The sequence below is a fragment of the Leptonychotes weddellii genome, chromosome X (genome assembly GCF_054177405.1).
Source record: "Leptonychotes weddellii isolate Sample4059 chromosome X, ASM5417740v2, whole genome shotgun sequence".
NCBI lineage: Eukaryota > Metazoa > Chordata > Mammalia > Carnivora > Phocidae > Leptonychotes > Leptonychotes weddellii.
The window spans coordinates 91,015,939-91,039,644 of NC_138385.1; the positions used below are offsets into that span (position 1 = coordinate 91,015,939).

General features: G+C 33.4%; 1 protein-coding gene across 1 annotated transcript in view; it reads right to left on the reverse strand.

Annotated features, from left to right (window-relative positions):
- Window positions 1-23,706, reverse strand: part of CNKSR2 (connector enhancer of kinase suppressor of Ras 2) — a 269,030-nt gene that overhangs the window by 110,796 nt on the left and 134,528 nt on the right. Inside the window, exons 7-9 of the mRNA XM_081807972.1 lie at window positions 20,704-20,763; window positions 17,662-17,730; window positions 1,817-1,963 (exon numbers count right to left, since the gene is read on the reverse strand). Coding sequence (XP_081664098.1) covers window positions 1,817-1,963; window positions 17,662-17,730; window positions 20,704-20,763 — 276 coding nt within the window. The remainder of the gene's footprint in view (window positions 1-1,816; window positions 1,964-17,661; window positions 17,731-20,703; window positions 20,764-23,706) is intronic.

Genomic DNA, 23,706 nt, shown 5'->3' on the forward strand with positions numbered 1-23,706 from the left:
GCATATTTCTTGGCAGTTAGCAATGGATCTAGAAACAGTATCCTAATAACATAATTATAATTAAACCATGATGTGAAATAATTTTAAAAAATTAAAGTCTTTGTTCTCCCGCTTTGAATATACACACCAAATGTGTGGCAAAAAAGAAATGTTGGTTTTTCAATTATTTCAGCATTTTATATAAAAGTGATTAACTGGATAGTGTCATTACCTTAATTCTCCAGTTTGTGCTTGTGGAAAAGAATCTAAAAAGGGACCAAATTATCAATTTATTTCCTAGAGATATTCCCTCAAACAGAGTTTATGGATCAATAAGAAAATAGTGTCTTTTTGGGGTTCAAGGTGAAATAGAAGGGATTAGAGAGAAGTTGTTAAGTTTAACTACACATATATAGAGAAGAAAACCTAATGGCTGAAATTGTGGGACTCTTCTTCAGTGTTCCCGCCTCTCAGGATCTTTGAGGAAGACATGTCAATAGGAAAACTACAGAGTGGAACAACAAAGCAACTTATAATACAGTGAGAAAATAAAATGATGTGATGGGAAAGTCTGATCTGCTAATTTATGATTTAATGAGTCAAAAAACATTGAACTCTGAACTTTAATGACATTAAAAATATTTGATAATAGACATATACTGCAAATCAAATGTATTTGGACATATTAATACAGTTTACATATATTCATTTGAAAAATGAAAGATTAACATTAAAAATTTAAAGACCTTAATGTTAGAACATTTTATATGTTTTTATGTTATTTAAATATAATGCAACTTTGAGGCCAATAAGTAGTAAAGTTTTAAATGATGAGAAATCATTATACTCCATAAGGCCATTCATGTGTAACAGAGAATTTAGGATTTTAGGGGGAAAAACATCTAAGAATGGTACTAATATACAAGTTTGGAACAATTTATATAACAGTGATAACAATGGCATTTACATATATTGCTTTTCTTTTTAATCTGAACAATGGGCAATGTTCTAGTTCAGTGGGCAATTACAATTTTAAAAAATTAGACTTCTAAGAAAGGTAATAGTCTTCTATTTTAAAAATGCAGGTTTTCTGAAAGACAAATATTTCTTTTATGATGCGTTTAAAGATTATATTGACTGAAATGGAAAGAAATGTATTACTTCCTTGTCTTTCATTAATCGGAATCATATTCTTATAACTTCCTAGATAACTATGCTTCTTAATGAATATAATTTATCAACATCCATAGAGTAATATTTTAGAGTGGTTTCATGCTGAAGAAAAATGCAGAAATTCTAATGCAATAATTTCCCTATCTTGCCACCTGACAGAGTGGAAAAGAAAAAATGATCAAAGGGAATGTAGTAGGTACATTTTAATTACTATATAAAACTTCCTTTACCTACTGTTTATAAATAACTATTACTACCTTATGACCTGATTTAAAAGAATTCTATAAACTATCATCCAGTTTCTCCAAGAAATATGATAGTGTAACTTTTAAATAGAAGATTACATCTCGAAATGAAACCTCTCATTTCCCTCTCTATCCATATTTTGGCTTGAAATAACTTGTGTTTTTTTGTAATTATGCTTTAAATGTTTACAAATTAAGGCAGAGTTCTTTATCATTTGGGTTTTAGTTATAGTAACTTACAGATTTCATCACAATTAAGCCTATTAGGATAAGCTGTGAGGAGATAATTTCACAAACAAATTTTCAAAAGCATACAAGATTAATCCATATGCTGCTGAGATGAGGCACAATAAAGAAGCATTACTGAGATAATCTATGGCTAAAATGATGGTGTATGACTTATGATTAAGCTTCATTACCTGCAGAGCAAGGGGCTTCCATCTCATATTTTTCAGTAAAGCTGGTGCTGAGGTAAGCATGCTCTGAGGTCGCTTTTTCAAAGTTAAGATAACACCACTCGGGTCCTCTCGTAGTGCATTCACCAAATTTTTCAACTGCCACCCCACCTGGTAACCAGCAAAATCATTACAATAAAATTGAGGTACAGTATTCAAAGATTTAATGTTCTCCCCCTTTAATAAGATTAGTAAAAAAAAAAAAAAGAAAATCACATAATTGGTGTACCATCCTATCAATTTTCAGGAGATATATACTCAAAAAAGAAATTTTATCTCTGAATTGATTAACCATGTTATTGCATTAGAGTCCATATTATTATGAGATAACATAATGGACATTTACCATGTCAAAGCAGAGACTAAAACGGTATCCTACCAATGGAGTAATTTAGAGTTTAAAGAAATTATGTCATCATTAATGCTGTGCAAGGCCTAGATCCAAGCTCTGTTCACAAGTACAATTCAAAAATCCACATGCTTGAAAACAAGGATTTGGCAATGTCCTGAGCTTGCAAGCTATACCACATGCTTTCTCATCACCATCTTTTAGAAATTTGTGGTACAATTCTCTCTCAATTAGACTGAGTTTATACTACTGATAGCTGCTACTGACAAAGCAAGGCAACACTCTGATGCATGGCAGACAGCATCAATAGAATTAACCTTTTACCACATTATAAGGATAGAAGAAAAAATGACGTCACACTACTCCCATGCAGCAGCTATTGGAAATGTGTTCCAAATGACCCTATAAACTTAAAATATAATGTGCTGAATTTAATGAAAAGCTATTCTATTTGAGAATCACCTCAAAACATATTGTATAATTAAACCCAAGTACTTAATAAATGTCCTGAAACCTGGCTCAACTCTTTTCCGTGTTAAATTACTTCACTCATCATCCTTTTAAGCTTTTAAACATAGAATAATTAGTTAGTTTGCTTGAAGATGGACTAGTTATGCAGCTATCAGGTAACTGAAATCCTCTCACTATGCTTTAAAGAAGCACATTAAAAATAGCTCTAAACACATTTCACACTTAGAGAACATTTTATCCCAACTCTAATGGATTAGAATTTTCCAGGATGTTATATAAATACATTGGATCAAAATTTATCCTGGATTATAAACAGGATTTAACAAATAGTCTGAACAGTAATCTAGTTTCTTCCTAGGTACCCAAGTGCAAGGGAATGGGTGCCCTTGTCTGTTATTCATCATGTTTTTGCCTGGAAGATAATGATCAAGCTGAAAAGAGTAAGTACTTCCACGGAAAGAATCACAGATTCTGAGACTATGATGAAGAGATACTCTGGACTGCAGCCACTGTGGGATAATGGGAGACGGTGGTTTATAAAATGCATGGGCATTCATTTAAATCATAAGCTCTACTGCAGCTGAAAGGAGTGATGGTGAAGAGAAAAAGGACAAAAAAGAAGTGAGGTTCTACAACGCTTAAAAAAACTCAGGGGTCCCTGATATGAAGCAAAATGATCATTATGATACTTGCCTAACACGAATAAGAGGCTGCCAGTTAAAAAAAATCACATTAACGCAGATAACTAAAGTAATGAAACTGGTCAAATGTCTCCCATTACATATCAGTGAGGAGGATTATGTGCCCAAAGGTGTAGAACATTGAGTCTGATTCCTCTGATAGCTAAGTAGTGTCTCTGCAGCCATTTCTATAAGCCAAGAGTCAAAGCAAAGTGAATTCAAATCCAAGTGTTCATTTTGCTTGCCAAAAAAATATGCAAGCAGATTTTTGAGTTCAAGGTTTAGAGGAGAAAACATGCTGTTTATACAAAGAGTTTATGAACAACTTATTAATGATAACCACATTTTATCATTTATTTTATTTATTCAAATAATTACTAACTATACTAAAACAGTCAATATGATGGCCATCTTTTTCTTTTAGCATATGTATTCTCAACAATTACACATTTCTATCCACCAATTTCTTTCCATTTTTTCCTGATACGATCATTGTGACTAGTTGAGAATTTCTAAGGCTAGATGGTGTTTTCTTCTATCATGTTCAATGCAATTTGATTCATCCTGTTCTTTCACACTTTATACCCTATTTGAATATGCAATCCCAAAAACAGAATTGTTTTTCCATGAGAAAGTAAAATTGTTTTTTTGATGAGAAAATAGTAATTTGGTTAGATTTTAATTTTATAGCTGAATGTTATTTAATGGCAGAAAAGTATATAATTTTACTATTTTTTTCAGTTTTCTTTTTTTTTTTCAAGTTTTATTTAAATTCCAGTTAGTTACCATACAGTGTAGTATTAGTTTCAGGTGTAGAATTTAGTGATCCAACACTCACATGCAACACAAGTTTTACTATTTATCAATCAGCCTTCCCGCTCTCACTGACATAGCATCAGCAATATTTTAAACAAAAGTAAGCAAATATCCATGAAGACCCATATAAAGTTATGTACCTTTGATTCCCCAATTCTACCTCCACTATCATAAGGAAATGATTTGGATAAAAGCAGAGATAAATGTGCAACATGTGTGTCACAGTACTGTTTAAACCAACCAAAAACTGTACATTATGTAAATGTCCATTAGTAAGGGATATAAAAATTGTTGTGTGGAAAAAAGGGAAGTCCCAAAATAGCAAATGTAACTCAACTCTACCTTTGTAAAAAATTTTTATATAAATATAGAAAAGATAGAGATACACAACATCATGAACTGTGGTTACGTTAAAGGGATAAGTATATATTTTCTTCTTCATACTTCTATTTCCTGAACTTTAAGTGATAAACACGTTATTCTTATAAACAACAAAATCAACAAAATAAATGGACTTAGTCCATGAATAGTGATATTCGTTAGAAAATCATTAATTTTATGAATTACTTAATGAGGACTGTTTGTTATGTAGGGACAATTTCCACAAAAAGTATAACCAGAAAGACAACACTATTTAAAACAGTAAAAGGTGGTGATGGGGGAATTACATCTTCTCTGTTAATTATACTTTCAGATGATTAGCAAAAAAAATTTATTACTCAGCTGTGCTTAATAAGAACTGTATTATCTGTTGATTTTGGTTCAGTGAATGATTTCAGCAGATACCTAAGTGTTAAATCAGGTTCACATATTAATTACTGAATGGGAATGAAGCTGGCTGAGCAATTCACAGCCTGTGTGTGACATTTTTCTCAGTAACAGAGGTAGGTTTTAGCTGTATCAGTCCAATCCAGGGCTTGTACACTCCTAAACAGCAACCGGACCTCACATCTCTCATTTAAATAGTCCTTTTCCTTAGACTTATCTCAAACTCTCTAATTTGGTTCATTTCTTCATTAGTTTCTACCTTGTCTACTATATATAATTCTTAACAATTGTATCCATTTATTGGGTTGTACCATGTTCTATTCAAGGGCAAATGTGACATGGTACTAAAGCTCCAGGAAAAATGATTCCCAGCTTTGGTTTTGTGATATCCTAACATATCTTCTGCCATATAATAAAGTGTAGTGAATTCTTGAAATTAACTTTTCTCTTTAACTGTTATTGAGATACTTATGGTTAACAGATTATAGGGGGACATGGACAGCTGGTATGATAAAAAGAGGCAAGTATGTGAGTTAGAACTTCATGTGAAAATAAGTAAAATAATCATTTTCTAAGATTAGCTTTCCATTTTTCCTTTTGTTGCTGGCTATATTTTTAAAATACTGTGTGAGAGACCCGCATTAGAAACCATGTAAGGATATAAAAGTAACTTTAAAAAATGATTGTCAAGTACTCTTTACATTGGCTGCAATAAAATCGTTTCTGTAGTAGAAGATAGAGGGAGATTTGAAAGAAGGAAGAAGGGATCCTAGTGGTGGCTAACATAAGAGGCTAATCCACTAATACAGAAAGGAATTAAATAAGGTACAAAATTTCAAGAGATAATGGGTTAAGGATACATGTGAAGAAAAATATTCTAATAATCAAAGACATCCAGAAAGGAATCAGCTGACTTGTGAAACAGTGAGCTCAATACCAAAAGCGATGTTTCAATATTCTTGCAGAGGCTAAACGATTACAATAGATTTCCAAAGTCATGATACATTCCAACTGTAATATGCAGAATGGGTAGCAAAATGCCAATAGATCATACAACAACAGATTAGGTCCTGGTACATCTCTGATTGCTGTGTTCTCCATCTTTTTTTCCTCCTCACAACCGATAAATGCAGGTGTTTACCCTAGGCTATTAGACTCCTTTCTAAAATTGCAAGCTGTCTTTTTACAATGGTCTCTTCTCTTCCCAAAGCTTCCACTACCAACTTTGTGCATATGCCTCTCAAAACTAATCATCCCTGCTTCCTAGAAGAACTCTAGTGGCATACTTCCAACAGTTCAATTCATCCATACTAATAGCTACTGAATAATCTGCAACAATAATCCACTATGCTATATTCTTCATAACTATATTACGTTGCTTTGTATTTTCGTTCTTAACATCTGTATGAGGGAAACTATTAAACCCATTTCACATGTGAAGAAACTGAAGCAAAAGGAGATTCTAAGTTTTCTCAGCCAACATTACAAATTTGGTTAAGTGGCAAAGCCAGAATTCATATTCAAGTCTGTTCGATTCTAAAGCACAAAGCATTATGAGAGCAAGCATGCCCCACCCTCTAGATATCCTATTGGTAATTCAAATGAATGTAACGTTTTGACAATAAAACTCATTATCTCCCTGCTCTCATTCAACATCAGTAAAAAAAATTTCCCCATCATCATCTCAAATTTGGAGCATGGGGTCACCTATGACCACTTCCCCTCTTTTTAATCCACTTGTCCTAAAGAATAGATCCTAGAAACTAATGTCTCTTCTTACTGCCTTAGTTCTGGCTTGCTTTACCTGATTGCTAGACTTAAAATAGAGTCCAAACTGGTCTTTCTGCCTCTAGTCTTTTGTAGCTCCGAAATACTGCTACAGTGAGAAAGTGTTTTTCCCTTATAAACCTTTGAAAAGCTCTCTGAAGGCCCAACTAAAGAATCACTTCCTCAAATAGCTCCTTCGTCAATATGGCCACAGCTGTCTAGTCTTTATTTCACTTTAATGTGCTTCTCAAACTTTAGCATGCGTTAGAATCAACTGGAAAGCTTGTTAAAACAGATTGCTGTGTTTTAACCCTCAGTTTTTGATCCAGTAGGTCTGAGGTGGAATTTGCATTTTTAAAACAAGTTCCCAAGTGGTGCTGAGGCTACTGGTCTGGGAACCACATTTTGAGAACTGCTGTACTACACACACGATGAGCCTCTTGAAGGCAGTGACTCGCCCATGTCCAGAATATTTTAGGTGCTTAATGTTTTTAAGACTAACTATAATAACTTACAGTCAGTTTATTTATCATGTACCTTCCATGTAGTATGCATGTAATGGTGCATACATCAGCCCGAGCCTTGTTAAAGAGCATAATGAGCAGTGGGAAACATTTACAATAAAGAGAACCTCAATATAGGGTCAATAGAGGATTCAGTGGGAGTCCCTGAAAGGGGCATCTAACCCATCTTTGCAGGTTGAGGAAAGGCTTCCTATTGGCATAAGCTGAGTTTCTTAGGAGGTCAACAGTTTAAGAGGATGTGGAGTTTGAGGGAGTGGAGAAAGGCGTGAGAAAAAGTATCACTGTTTTGAGAACTTTCAGTTCTATATGGTTCGAAGAGGTGGTGGATTTAAGTATACACTCTCCTCAACACTACTTTTTTTCCTTGGCCATGTCTCTGCAAAAGCACTCTTCCTTCTGCTTGTAACTTTTCTCCCACCTACAAAATCTTACCTATCCATAAAGGTTCACTGTAAGTGCAATATCCATCATACAAATGGCTGACCTCATAAAGCCTCTCAACATCTAGAATCCTTTTTTCTTCATGTGAATCTCATAGCACACTGTCTCTCTCTAGTGACATTTTTTCACATACTGCCTCTAATTAAAGTTATATATTTTTCCTCACCCCACCTCCTCTCCAGCTACCTCACAAAACGGGATTTTGAGGGTTTTTTTTTTCGTTTGTTTGTTTGTTTTGAGAATAAAAACAGAGTCTTATTTGTCTGGATATACTTGCAATCAATAAGGTGCTTTACAAATGGTAGACAATTATCTGTTAAAAACTTGACTAGTAACATCATATGGTGACATGAGAATTAAAGCATTTCAGAGACAAGAAAGGGCCTTGAAACTCCAACAGGAGTTTAGTTTAGTCTGTAAAACCAAGATGTATTAAATTTTTCTCTAAATGCATATAATTGATGATACTAAAGCTCTAATAGACATTCTTTACCCTAAGTTTACCAAATAAACTTTCTTATAAATGAACATATGAAAAAAGTAGTATTTGCATCTTGGATACTCCAGACCTAAAGTCACAGTGATGTGATTATGAAAAGGAATGTAACAATGGATAAAGTTCCTGTTTGTCATAGGAAGATTCTGCTTTATCATACACATTATATAAACACTTTTAAGAAGGTTTTTTTTTTTAATCAGAAAACTGTTTTAAAGTGGTTGTAAGTAGTCCAAGTTTCTCCTTTTCAACATTATTAGAATATTTCATTCATATTAAGTTCACGGGTGAATGAATCTTTTAAAAATCACCATATGCACCTTATACAAATTCTGTATTATTAGTTATAGTAATATGTATTTTCACATATGCTGAACTACTATCTTCCTGACTGTCCAAAGTAGCACAAGCCAGTGTCTCTAAGCAATGGCAAGTCATATTACTTACTAGTTTAGATGTAACTGCCAACCTGCACACTGAAATGTATTTTACATACCACACAAACCAGATTAAATTTCCCAAGAAAATCTTTAAGGTATCCCAAATGTTAAAAGCCAGAGGTTCTGCTTTCTTGTAGATGGGGCTTGTAATTCCGTGGGTGAAGGGCAACATAAGTGGCAGGTCCCTGGACAATGAGTTGCCCAGATTAGGTGCACAAGAGGCTTTGGGGTTGGTGCTGAAGAGATGAGTGGCTTCCTTTCCTCTTGGTACACAGAGGGAGGAAATAGTCTCTGATCCCTTTAGGACATGCCCTAGCCTATCTGATTCCCAAACACTTGGTGAATTATTTGACCAACATATAAAAAGAAACTCTACCCTATGGTCCCAAGAAGCCAAAGTTAAAATAAGTATAAAGGTAAGAATTTAAGCCTATCAACCCAGAACTTCTTTACCTTTGACACAGTTGTATTTGGAGTTATAAGAAAACATCTCTATACCTAGACAGGAAGATAGGTCATTTCTTAAACTATTTTTAAAGTTATTATCCTTCACAAGACAAAGTAACAGATTCATTAACATTTATACATGCTCCTGTGTATACACACACTCTTACCCACAAGTTGTAATGTATAAATTACACCTCTTCACAAAGGAAATTTCAAAGAGACTTGAGGTGTGCCTATATGAATGTCTGATGACATGAGCCATGCTATACCCAAATGTCCTTCTACTCTTTTTAAAAGCACTTTAGAGACTTAATTTAATACACAACCCACATGCTGTGACTAATGACATTGTCTTTACAAATCTTTTGTTGCTGAGATATTTATTATAATGTTCTATTCCTTCGCATTACTAAAAAGATATTGATATACCTAATAAATCCAACATTTTATATCTGTGACTGCCTCTTTCTTTAGCAAAACAAGCTATGTGGAGGAAATCTCATATTTATAAACATTTCAGAAGTAATGAATTTTGATATACAGTATCTTTCAAAGATCCTAGAACTATAAACCTTGAGTACCAATCTAGAAACTTCGCCTTCACCTAAATTTATTTTTTTCACAAAATATTAATGAGAAGGTCTTACAATATTAAATTATAGTATATTTGGACATATCCTAATTCTGCTCTTCCATTCATTTACTGAGTAGAAACAGAGATTTGCCCATGGTTCAAATATAAGTGAATATAAGCTGAAAGGTATACATTTGGTTAAGTAACTACACACACAAAAAAATGATTTTAACTTCTAGCATGAAGTAATTTAAATAGGTAATTCACAGTATTCAGAAATGCTCTAAGGTGTAACTATTTTATATAAAACCTTAGTATTGATATTTTTACAAACATTAGTTTAGAAAAGGTAATCTTGGGGAAGAGAAAAGGAACAAGCATTTGAAAAGAAGGAATATGGAAATTAAAAGTTTTATTTTCATTAGGGGAAAACCCCCATAATTTTACATCTTTATTCATTAAACGACTCTTCATCTCACATCCTCCTTAACTTTAAAAGGCACTTATCCAGTGAAGTAAGAGGATGCCAAGGCATTTGTTTTTTAAGGCATTTGTTTTTTATGTGGCTTAATTTTACTCTGAAGCTTGGACCATGCTGAGTTGCTCACAATTTGATTTACATGTATGTTTTTGTACTTAGTATTTTCATGTGAATTTCAGAGAGTCATATATACAACGTGTGTATATATTTAAAGAGAAAGCACATTTCTCACTGCTATAGAATGAACAAGTAGTCCAAGACAGAAAGCCAACTTGAGGACTACAGTAAACTAGTACTTTTACCTATTGCACACCCCCTTCCTAGAGTCTTTTCCTCCATAAACAACAAGTTCTGTAGAGCTACATCAGAATTTCTTGATTGGCTCATGCGGAAGCTCATGGGAGGAAGAAAACAGTCATCATTTTTTTCCTTTACGTTTTACGACTCACCCACATAGTTTTCACCAAAAGTGACACATTTGCATATCCTGTTACTTGCATCATCTCCTGTTATCTATCACATACCCTAACTGCAGCCTTTCTATCACTGGTGTCTCTGCTTCTGTGACCGGCTGATTAAAAAACTGTGGGTACAGTTTAGCATTTTGAGCATACAGCTCTCTTTCCCTTCTTCCATTTCCATGTGGTATTTGGTAATGTTGTGGTCTCTGAAGGCCAAAGGTTTATTTTGGAGGCTTAATGGTTTACATTTGTATATGCTATAGGAAACCGAATCAAAGCCAATGTTATTTTTATTTCATTCCAAAACATAAAATTGAGTGAATTTGAAAGCCTCTGCTAGGGAAAGATGGAGGAAGAAGACAATCACATTACAGGGAAAGGCTTTTGGGGAAAATCTTTGGTCATACAACAGAACCTCATCCCCCCACCAAAATCAAGGACATATTTTAAAAGAACCATAATAATACAGGTTTTTAACTAAAAGTTTTAAAGATATTTACATGGGTTGAATTTTAAAACAATTTTGTGTTTACATATTAGGAAATTATTATATTTCACCATTCCTTCCTATATTTCATTTCTGTTCTTGCAAAGATACTGGAAATACACATCTTAAAATAAAAAAGAGTCTTAGTCAACAAAACTAAAGGGTGAAACAAAGCACTGTTATCTAAAAAATCTATAGCTCCTATAGATTTTTATATATTATATTATATATATTATAAGAATTCTGAGAAAGAATAAAGAAAACATCTGTTCTTATGAAAAACCATGCTTAAATTTAATTTGGGACTCCAAATGGAAAAAAAAATTAAAAGTAACCCAAACCATGCTATTCAAAAAGTGACATGCTTAAAAATGTACAACTTTTGCTATGAATATCATTTACTGTCAGACATTTAACAGACATGTTTACCTGAAAATATAAGCAAATACTGCAATAGACGTCTATATGTATCAAAACAAAACCAAAGCATGTGTATATATGTATATATATAGCTAAATAAACAGCAATATAAATCTTTATTAATAAAAAACTTAATTTAAGAACTTCCATAATGGCTAAAAATACTTTCACTGTAGCAGTTATCTTTAGAAATCATTTTACCAGAAATCCAACAACTCAGACAAAAAAGGTAACTTAGTGTCAGCTCCAAATGGGGCCATACTGAACTCTCTCAGACATTTGTTTCAATTTAAAAAAATTCTTTATTGTCCAGTATTAGGGTAATAAGATGAGAGAAATGTAAAAGTAATCAGTGGTTACACTACCTAAAGTTTCAGCCACGAGGCTGATCAGAATATTAATTTAGAGGATGAAGCCTATATTTGAATCCTAGGGCTAAATAACCTAAAAAGAATTTGAGATTGTTATCATTATCTCTTGAATTTCCTGTGTTATGGTGCTCTAACATGTTTCCCTTTCATGCAATAATTTTTATCTTTTTCAGACAGTTAACTATTATCTACTAATTGCCCACCCCACAGAAAGTATATTAGGCAATTGTGACTGGCTGACTTTTTGCCTTTTCCATACAGGTAGGAAAAGGGCTGAAGCTATTGATACTGATTTGCAAGTGAGTTGCACACTTAATAAGCCAAAGCAGGTAAGAACATCAGCCAATAGATACATTTGAAACATACAAAATAATCACTTATAAAAAAAACTTCTAAAATTCCATGGAAAATAACTAGATCATATTAACTGTCTGTTGATACCAAAAGATGTATATATACTACTAATAAAAATAAATTGGGAGTAACCATTTTCAAAGACAATTACGTTTTCCTGGTGAAGGTAGTAAGAAGTATAGAATTAAGAAAGAAATAAGTCAGGATGTAGAAATCTGCTGAAAAAATAAATTGGTTAATAGCAATTTACCATTATTAAGGCATCATACAACTTATCTCCTTTATATAAAGACTTAATATAACAAATTTCAGTTGGTAATAGAAAACTCACAAAATATATTGGATAATAAAGTAATGAATTGATTTCTCTAGGCAAAATAAAATATTATATAATTTATATCAATATGTAGCACTTCGAAACCAGTTTCCACACATTCTCATCAAATCTACAATGTTTAATGCAAAATAGAAGAAAAAAAACCTATATTAATCTCATAAACTACCTACCATATAAGGCAGAACCTGAAATAAAATATTACTATGAATGGTTGAAATCTATGATGCATTGTTTCCTTTAATTTTTGATAAATAACTCTTCATGATTTTTTTCCCTTCCAAAAGAGAACAATTCCTTTCCTGTTTTAGGATACCAATTTCTTAGAACCCTAATAGAGTTATTTTATGGTATTTTCATAGTCATTCATTAAGCAATATGTTAAATGCCATGCTAATATATTCAACCTCTGTACTCCAGCAACATCTTGGGTTTACAGGAATAAGATATGAGGTATACCAGAAATACTGCTTTTTGAGGTCTCAGTTTTCAATATTTTGGGCATAAGGAATTATAAGATAAATACTTCCTCATTTGAGAAGGAAGAACAAAAGAAAATAGGCAAGAATAAAAAAAGTAAACAAGATGAAGAATGGAGGAGAAACAGTCAAGTGAGAAGTGATGAGGATGGTAAAGGAAAGGAGAAAAAAATGGAATTAGAAAAAAAAAAAACCTTAAAAAATAAAGACAACAATTTAGTAAATTTAAAAAGACAGAGAGAGAGAGAAAGAAAGGGAACATCTGGTGTTAGTCAATATCATGATATTGATTCCATTCAATAAGCCACTACTTCCTGCTGAAGTTCAGGGACTGGGCGGTAGGGTGAGAGGGAGGGGTGGGGAGAGCTGGGCTTTAATGGGTCACCACATTCTGTATCCATTCTGATGATGCTGGTTTCCCTTGTAAACAATATTCTCCTGTTCTGGGGTTAAAGGAACAAGAGGGTGAGGACAAAATCAAGAAGGAGAGACTAGAGGTGAGAATAAGAGAGAATAAGGAAGACACCTTTCAGAATTATATAAATGAATTTAGAATGACATCTCCAGATGACTCAGTAGTCCTTTAATATGTTCCCTTTCCGTAGCCCCCACTGCCACCACCTGTAAGTCTTGTTGAGCAATGTTTACCATTTGGTGGGTAATAAAAAACACTAGCTTATAGTACTCATCTTCCATTTCTCACTAATCAATGTCCTACATCCCAACTATTTGCTGTAATCTATCTTTTTGACTCTCCCAACCTAGTTATTTTCCACTCCAGTAGCCTTTATAGAAACATATAATAAACCATTTCATGCCAGAATGTAGTCACCAGGTTCCAGAAGACCTTTCAGAATAATTGTGAATATGTTTTAATATTTACACAAAATGAAAGGAAATTTTCCAAATGCTGCATTCAACCACCACATACCCCACCCCTTTTAACTGATATTCCTAAGAAATAAATATCTGTTTTTAGTATGGATAGAATCTTTAAAACACTTACACACCAAAAACAGTATTAACAAAATTTAACAGATTCATTAGGAATATGCCTCAATAGATTTAATAACTATAAGTAGTCTCATCAGCTAAAAAAACGTGTTAAAAGTGCATCGTGAGGGAAGAGTTGCTGGTTCAAACTATGCCGAGGTATCTCCCAGAGAGAGGGATGTAGTGGCAGATGAAGTGGAAAAAATCTTGGGAGATTCCAGCAGCTTTGAGGAGTTGGATCTTCACTGGCGGGGAAGACATGCAATGGGACTCAGTCTGCTTTGCTTGGATGTTCATGATTTTTTCTTCTTCCTACCTGGCAGCCACAGTTTCTCAGCCACAGAAGTATGTTGATTTGAAAAGCTTAAAAGCCATTTATAATAAAGAATATAGCAATATGAAAAAGGACATAAAACTTCCAGTTTCATTTCAAATAAGAAAATATACTTTTTAAAAAGAGAGCAAACTAGAAAATACATACATCTAATTGGACATCTTGAAGATATACCATACTAGCAATTTCAAAAAAATAGTATTTGAATTCATCTGTGAATCATTCAACTTTCTCAGACCCTTAGGGAAAAATTTCAAGATGCTTTTCTATGTATTTTAAAATAAGAAAAGTTGTCAGATTTTATATTGTATATTACTACCTTTAGCAGTAGGAAATTTTAGAATTACAGAAAAATACTAACTGGGCTAATAACAATCAAAACATAAGATTGAACATTACTCTTCATTATTGAATCTAAATTGGTATAGAACAATATTGGCAATTATCTTGCTATTCTGGTCAATTAATTACTGGATTAAAAAATAATATTAAATAAGTATTTCAAATGTATTAGGCCACTCCTTAATGTAATTATTATATCATAACCAACCCCTAATGTCTCTGGTAATTAATGGAGGGACAGAAGGGGCAATTGTAGACTACAAATAATTTATACTTGTTTCAACTCATTTATCTACCTACCAAACCTTTTATAGTAACAAAACCCAGATAATTTCCATTTCATCACCTCTGTATATTGTCTAGTAAGAAGTTAAAAGCACTGTACAGACCACAAAGGAGGCAACAGCAAGAAATAGAGAGCAGACTAGGCTGCATTTAATAAAATGAGCCATTCTTACACAAATAGGCCTCTCATTTTAACACAAAGAAGACAATCTGGTAATTGATTACATTATTAAGGAAGGCTACTTTTAGGGAATTCAACATATTCTCCTGTCAGAGAATGTCTCTGTTATCATCCAAAATCAATTTGTAGGTTCTAGTAGCATTCTGCCAAGACACCAGACTCCAATTGGCCCAAGAGTTGTTGTAGGTAAAAGGGAGGAAGGTAGGTTGGAAAGTTAATTTTTATTGAGCTCTTAATGTGTGCCTGGCATTGTGATAGGTGTTTTACATATATATCTGAAGGAAAGGAGTGAGGAAGTAGCAATAAAGTTAAATTTCTAACCCATTTCTAATTTCACTCCAGCTGATTCACTGCCCTAGTTATGTAAATTCTCACTTCCTTTCCTCTTCTCTTACCCTTGGCCCCCCTCCCCCTTAATCTCTCACTGAATCCTGAGTTTTACTTACATGATCATTAGAATTCTTCTCCTTTTGCTTGATAATTGTATAATTTGAGTTTGGGGAGGTAGTATAATAAAACTGAAGGCCTTGGAGTCAGAGAGCTTTGAGTTGCAGGCGAGTTAATCATTCTGAGTCTCAATTTCCACATACACCTTTTTTGTCTAATTATTTTAAGTAGTAAATGACATAAAATATGTAAAGTACTTAACATGATGCTTGGCACACTGTAAGAACTCAGTAAACGTTGGCTATGGTTATTATTATTATAAAAAGGTAAACTGATGCTTAGTTACTATGATTCACTTAAAGCCAAAAGTCAATTTCAGAGCAAAAACTGGAAGCAAGTTCCCCCAACCATCATTCTGTGTCACTCTCAATATTTTAGAATATTCCTGTGATGCAAAGATGTATTTACACATTCTCACAGTATTTATGTATCATCAATCTATATAAATTTTATTAGTTCACTTGTAGTCCCTTAAAGACTTTCATATTCATTTGGTCAACATCAAAATCTTTGCCCCACAAAGAGTATCCTTTAAACAATTTTATTTTTCATTAGGGACTAATTCCACCCACTTAGAATTGACCAACTGGAAATTGGTCCAACTATCGAACAGATGTCATATTTGTTCAGGTCACATTGCAAAAATGGAGGCAGCATGAACATTACAAGAGGGAGAAGCTGCCTGTCTACTGAAGCAGCTGCTTTATCCCACTGCCCAAATCCTCATCGTAGGGGACAAGAAACTTAAGTTAGGACAAACACTTTGTATAGTTTCTAGTAATGACAACTTTCTCATTATCAAAACTGTCATAGTGTGGAAAGGCTTTGCTGATGACCAGAATTCTGCATTAATTATTATTAACCTAACACCTATATGTTTAATTTTTTAAACTTTCATTAATTTTTATTCACTTAGTTAATGAACTCATTGAAGAAACAGTGTAATTTTAATTATCAGTGTTCAGGAGCCTCTCCACAATATCATAAAGTTGTCAGTTTACTCAAATCCAAAAATGAAATGTCTTCTGCCTTCACACCAGAATCAGTGAGAAAGACTGGAGTTTTTCACACCAGTCTTCTTATCCCCAAAATATAGACTTTCCTTTTAATAGTTTCTTCTATGACTAGAACAGGCAAAAACAAATTTAGTTAAAAGGTACAATAGGAAATAATTATTCACTCTGAAGGATTAGTAAGCTATAAGTAGAATATTTACCAGAAAAAAACCCCACATTTTTTGCAAATGAAGTTTATTATATTAATAATCCGATTATTTTAACTTCATTTGTTTTAGAGAATATACTTTATTTTGGCAGATATAGAAGAAGAAAGTAAATCAACTGAGACAGAAAACAGCCCAAAGTGAAAATTATATGATGTTCATTTTCTAAAACTAACATTAAAGAAAACAGCCCTTGGAAGTCTATCCTAGACACAAAAATGCCACTGTCAAGATCTTAGCCTAGAAAGGGATTCATGAGGTTCACAGAGCAAGAAAATTTTATGAACTTATTTAGTTACATGAAACAGTTTTAAAACAAAAACTGTAGTCTTCTTTTGGGAAATGAAGAGCCAATTTGGCTATTAATTTTTAAATTTGTTTAAAAAATCAACATTTAAAATAAACCAATCTACTAGACACTTCAGTGAACAAATCAATGTTAAAGTAGATGAATGAACGTATGCCCTTACAAAACATACCTACTAGGAAATTCCATATCCAGAAAAGGTTGAATTTGTGTGCATCATCACTTTAATTTTTAGCCCAAAGTTATTATCTCAGGTCATGGGGTATATGACATTATCCTGCACCTGTCTATATAGAAATGCATATCTAACCTCAGCCAACACCAGTATTTCCAAGCCTGGTATTAAAACTATGGTTTTTTAAAAACTATGCCTTATCTTCTGTCAAATAATTAAGAATATTGATTCAGCTATCTGAAAAAAGGCTATTCAATCATTTTGTACACAAACAGGTGTTTTTATTTCATTGATATCCTTTTAAAGCTTTAGCAGATCTTTATATTATTTCCTCCCACTGACTCATAAGGTAATTATACATACCACAGTCTGATGATTAACTTGAATCACTTCATCGCCAGCATGGATTTTCTTGCACCGATCTGCAGGTGACTAAATTTAACATAATGGAAATGATAAAGAACATAAATTTTATCACTCATTTCTTTTCCCTGAAAATACTACAATAAGTTCACCTCTTTAGATCAAGAAATTATTTAATCTTGAAAAAATTAAACAAAAATGACTACTAGTATTTAATATACTGTTTGCGCTCTACAGATAACTAATAATAGAAAGTAGGATTTACTTTAAAAACTGATTTCCAGTTTATTTTTTATTCATTTCCAATTTCCAATTATTTCAAAACAAAGAAGTCTTGAAACAATATTAACCTCTATTCAACAAATTTTGAAATTCACAAAAGAATGATCTATCATAGGTCAGAATTCAAGGTAAGATAATATCCCAGAGAATTCCAGTTACTCAAATAATAACGCAAGTATACTCTTAAGAGGGTAGTTCATCTAGGATATGAACTCAACCCTCAGAATGGTATCATAACAAGAAAACAATGTATTTTTCTTCACAGCACCTTTAGGAGGTAGGCATATTATCAAATCAGACAAGTACCATGCAACAATTCTGAAAAGTGTGTAAATCATTACTATAATAGGGCTGTAACTATACTCAGTCCCTGTGCTATCTGGCTTACAATTGATCTTTTTAAAGGAGAGTATAGAAGAAAAATATCAAGCCAATGGTTCTAATCATGGTATAAAAGAAAATGATAGTTGGTATATAAAATTGAAAGAAACTGAAACAACTTCTTTCCCAGATAAGTAAAAAAGGGAATAAGTCATATAAATTATAGACTTTCAGTGTTAAATGGGACCGTAGAGATCATTTTGTCTAAACTTCTCATTTTACCTAAAAGAAAACTAAGAAACTAGGGCAGAGCAAAGCAAAATAACTTAACCACTTTAGTGAGCAGATTTACTAAGACTCAACAGAGATCTACTAATGATAAATGACTGAGGGTACCAAAAATGGTAAAACATTTTCAAGAATAAAGAATTAAATGATAAGCCATTAATATATGGTTCATATCTAAACTATTCATAGAATCAATCTTTCTTTGATCACTCATCCATTTATCAAATATTACTGAGTAATTAATATGAACAGTACATAGTACTCCACTTTTTTAATAGACCCCAGGCAATACAGAGATGCATTCCTATAAATTCTTCAAGATATAGTTCAAAATCATTTCTGTGATTATTTCTCTAGTTTCATTGGCAGCATTTATGATTCTTTCCTTTGTCTGTCTACATAAATTTCAGTACCTGTTTACACACATAAACCCCTAGTTGCATTCCTTAGGAACAGCAAACTAGTTTAGTTTAAAAATTCCTTCAATACCTAGCCCCATGCCTGGAACATAGCAGACATGAAACAAAAGTTTGTTACAAGAACAAGTGAATAAATGAATGATTGGAGGAATGTACAAACAAATGAGAATGATGAATCAGTGATAGGAGTATCATTACAGTATTTCACTGCTTTAAAAATTTTAATTGGTTGACAACATACATATTACTGATATTTCTGACCCCGTATTTAATACCAAATGTAAAGTCAGTATAGCAATCCAACTGCAATGTACATTATGTATTTCACTATTCTCAAGAAACCAAGAGAAGTTAGTGGGAAAAAAGCAATAAATGATTAAAGTAGTAAGTGAATTACGTTAATTTTTTTTAAAAGAAAATGCTGGTAAAATATTGAGATCTATGACTACTTGACATTAACTAACTCCACCCCAGTCTTCTTTGAAGGAACACAGCATAAACATGTAATTTGTCAGAATTTCTAAAAGAAAAAAAAAATTCAAAGCTCAGCACCTGCTTACGAGTAAGATGGAAGTCTGGGACAACCAAATGGAGGAATAATGATTTATTACCCTATTCAAATCTATTTTAGTGATCATGTTCAGGCTCAACACAATCACCTCACATTTCTGTAGCTCTTTATTGCATAGCCTTTCACATTTATTAGCTTATTTTCAGATCAACCTAGTGAGGTATGTAGTGCAGATAATATTTCCAGTTTACAGTTGAGGAAACTAAAGCAATGGCAGGGTAAGTGACTTGCCAAAAATTACACTGCCATTAAGATGCAGAACTAATTGTAGGTCCTAGGCCTAGGGATTCTGACCCACTGCTTGCAGTGGTTCTCAAACTTCAGCATGTCTTAGAATTACCTGTTAAAACAAAATCTCTTGGGGCACCTGGGTGGCTCAGTTGGTTGGGCACCTGCCTTTGGCTCAGGTCATGGTCCCAGCATCCTGGGTTTGAACCCCACATCGGGCTCCCTGCTCAGTGGGGAGCCTGCTTCTCTCTCTCCCTCTGCTGCTCCCTCTGCTTGTGCTCTCTCTTGTGTACATGCTTTCTCTCTCAAATAAATAAATAAAATCTTTAAAAAAACCCCCCCAAAATAAAAAACAAAATCTCTTATTAAGAAACAGGCTGGTCTCCAGAATTTCGGATTCAGTAGTTCTGGCGGGGGGGGGGTGGCAAGAATATGTATCTCTAACAAGTTGCCAAGGGAGGCTGATGCTGCTGATCCAGGGAGGGACCTCACTGTGAAAACCAGTGAGTTATACCATGCTGTCACCTCACTGAATTAAGCTGAATTATAATGCATATTCAGAAAGCGTGAATTATCTGATGTTTCTTTCTTACATAAGTTTCTTAATATAACTAAACTATTTGATAGACGGAAGTTGATTCTTTTAGATGTCACAGTAACTTGTCATGAACCAGAAAATACTTAACAAAGACAAATCTCTGGCTGTGAACAGAAAACATCTGATTTACTCTAAGTAAATAGTTACTCTAAACTAAATAAAATGATTGAAATTCTTCCCAAACCAGCACTTACTAACTCAATGTGTCCTTTTAGTTTTTTCCTCTTAATCTATTCATGTCCTCAGAAGTCAACCTCAATTACGTTGAGATATAGAAGTTGTTTAACAATAAAAAGAAAAACACACCCTATAATCTGAAATGTTATAATACTTACATTTTCTGTAGTTCCAGTAATTACATGGAGGCCATCATATGTTGATTTAATATACATACCCTAGAAAAAGACAGCATCAAAAAAAAAAAAAAGTGAAGCGACTGGAATGTTTTCAAGTATATTACACAATCATTTACAAAAAAATTATCCTATCAAAATTGCCACATGCTCGGGCGCCTGGGTAGCTCAGTTGGTTAAGCGACTGCCTTCGGCTCAGGTCATGATCCTGGAGTCCCTGGATCGAGTCCCGCATCGGGCTCCCTGCTCGGCAGGGAGTCTGCTTCTCCCTCTCCCACTCCCCGTTTGTGTTCCCTCTCTCGCTGTGTCTTTCTCTGTCAAATAAATAAAATCTTTAAAAAAAAAAATTGCCACATGCTCCATGAATCCATATTCAATAATGCCACGTTTAAACTAGTAAAAAATTCCTATCTGAATGTTCTGGTTTCTAAAGTTTGCCCGAAGAAGCCTATCCTCAACTTAATCAAATAACTACTTGGTAAGAAAATTGCCTGTGAAACTTATAAAATGTAGCATGGTAATTCAATATTCTGAAGAAAGAACGCACCTTACTCCCCCAACAGTCCTTACTATTTGTTCTGTGGCAAAATAAAAGTAATAATGGGAAATTCAAATATTGGTTATTAGCATATTATACTTGATACATATTACACAACAAAAAGTAGGTTTCTACAGAGCCACTTCAACTACAACCAACTAGAGACAGAAGAGTGATAAAATATTGCTAATGTAAACTTTTTTCTCCATCTCTTTTGTGAAATCCTGTATTTCCTGCCTTTATTTTCATTGATGAAGTTTTAATAATTATATCCAACACTTCTATATCAATAATTAAGAGGTAATGTGTGGCAAGCCCTCCTCCTAATAAAAAGGGTGAGATTCCATTTCCCATTTAAATAAAGCCATTTTAGAAAATGCTTTATTACACTTTAAAGATTATCTAGAAATCCTGAAATTATGTCAGCTTTATGAGCAAACAAAAACTTTAAATTATGGACAGTGGGAGAACTTGAAAGGGAAAAAAATCACAAGAAAATCTTCACATTGTAAATGTTAAAATATTTTCATTTAAGTAAAAAAAAAGATGGGAAAAAAGAGATTTTTCTTCCTCTCTAAGGAAGATTGTTACTTTTCTCTTTGGGAAAAAATTACCCAAGTTTTACTTACACAAGTGCCTTGCATTTCAAAATATTGATTAAAAAATAAAAAAATATGAATTTTAATGAACTCGAAGTCTACAATATAATGGACTTAACAATAACCAACAATATTATTTCAGAAAAGCATTAATTTTAGCACTTATATAGACAATTACTATAACGTTAATTTCCCATACCTTTAGGTTAATTATATATTTAGATAAGTGAATGTATGTGTATTTCATTGGAAATAAGTAAGAAATAAAAACAAGAAGCAGTAAAGTTCATAGGATGGTACTATTAAAAAGCTGGGTAGGCGTGAATTCTGAAGTCATTTCAGTAATGTCTCATGTCTAAAATGTTGGTGCCTGTTCCAAAAATGGATAAGCCTGGATCACTAACGTGAAAGAAAATGAATGTGATTTAAAAGGTGTTCATTTACCTGTGAACTCTAGTATTTTAAATGCAACGTCATTATTTCATATAAAATAAATAACCTCAACAGAAGTACATATAGAAATTAATTAAGAAATTGGCTAGCTGTTGTTGCCTATGACCATGTGGTAATATTCAAGTTCACACTGATGCCAAGTGTACAGCATACTTACTTTTTACGTTCATACTTATCCCATTATTTATGGGAGAGTAAATATAATGATGCTATTATAGAACTTAGAAGAGGACAAGATCTTTGTCATCATTTTCCTCCAGGAATTAACAAAATTACAACAGATTAATAAAGAATCTTAAAGTATATTTGTAAGAGCTAAACACTAAATTTTGTCTCAGTTTTTTTACACAGAAGGACTGTGAGAGAATAAAGTGGGAAAAGACAGGGAAAGAAACAGTATATATTACTTGGAAATACAAAACAACCATCACTTATCATTCTCTATCACCATCATCACGGAAAGCTACTGGTTACAATGTACCAGGGACTGTTCTACTTCACAATAGCCAATGCGGTATAAACTATCATTACTCCTGTTTTTTCTTTTTTACATTTTAAAAAATATTTTTTTAATTTATTTGAGAGAGAGAGTGAGAGCACGAGAGGGGTGAGGGTCAGAGGGAGAAGCAGACTCCCCGCTGAGTGGGGAGCCTGATGCAGGACTGGATCCTGAGACTCCGGGATCATGACCTGAGCCGAAGGCAGTCGCTTAACCAACTGACCAACCCAGAGGCCCCTCACTACTTCTGTTTTAGAGATAAAGAAACTGAGGCACAGAGAAGCTGGGGAGTCTGCCCAAGGTGGTGAGGCCAGGTTTCAAGCCTAAGCAGTCTGACCCCAGACCACACTTTCAACCTCTAGGCTCCTGACTTATCGATTTATTAATAGGACAGTTGTGCACCTTCACTTTTCTTATTATAACATAATATTTGGCAACTGTAGGTATTAAAGTCAACTATTCACTGTTTAACATCTATGCTAAAAGACTGAGACCTCTTTAGCACACATGTACTATGTGCAATGTGGTTATAAAGAGTAACTGGGTCTCCTATTTTACAAATTTATTTTATTGCCCCATCTCCTCTGAAAATGGTAGGCAGAAGTTGATTATGTTTCTCTCTACATTTCTTTCAACACTGCGTATTACTGATTATGAATTCAGGTATTTGACAAGAGCTCTAAATAGTCTCATTAATGATTGGGTCATAGAGAAAGTTTAATATCCTAAAATAAATGTTTAGAAAAGGCAATATAGTCATAGAGATAATAAAAACTCATGGACATAATCTAGTTGTGTCTCTGGAAATAAAATTTGTGTGCAATTATTACACACACCAGGAACCTCAAAAGTGGCAACTGTAAGCTAAAGCAGGTATCTGTTATTTAAAGGAAGAA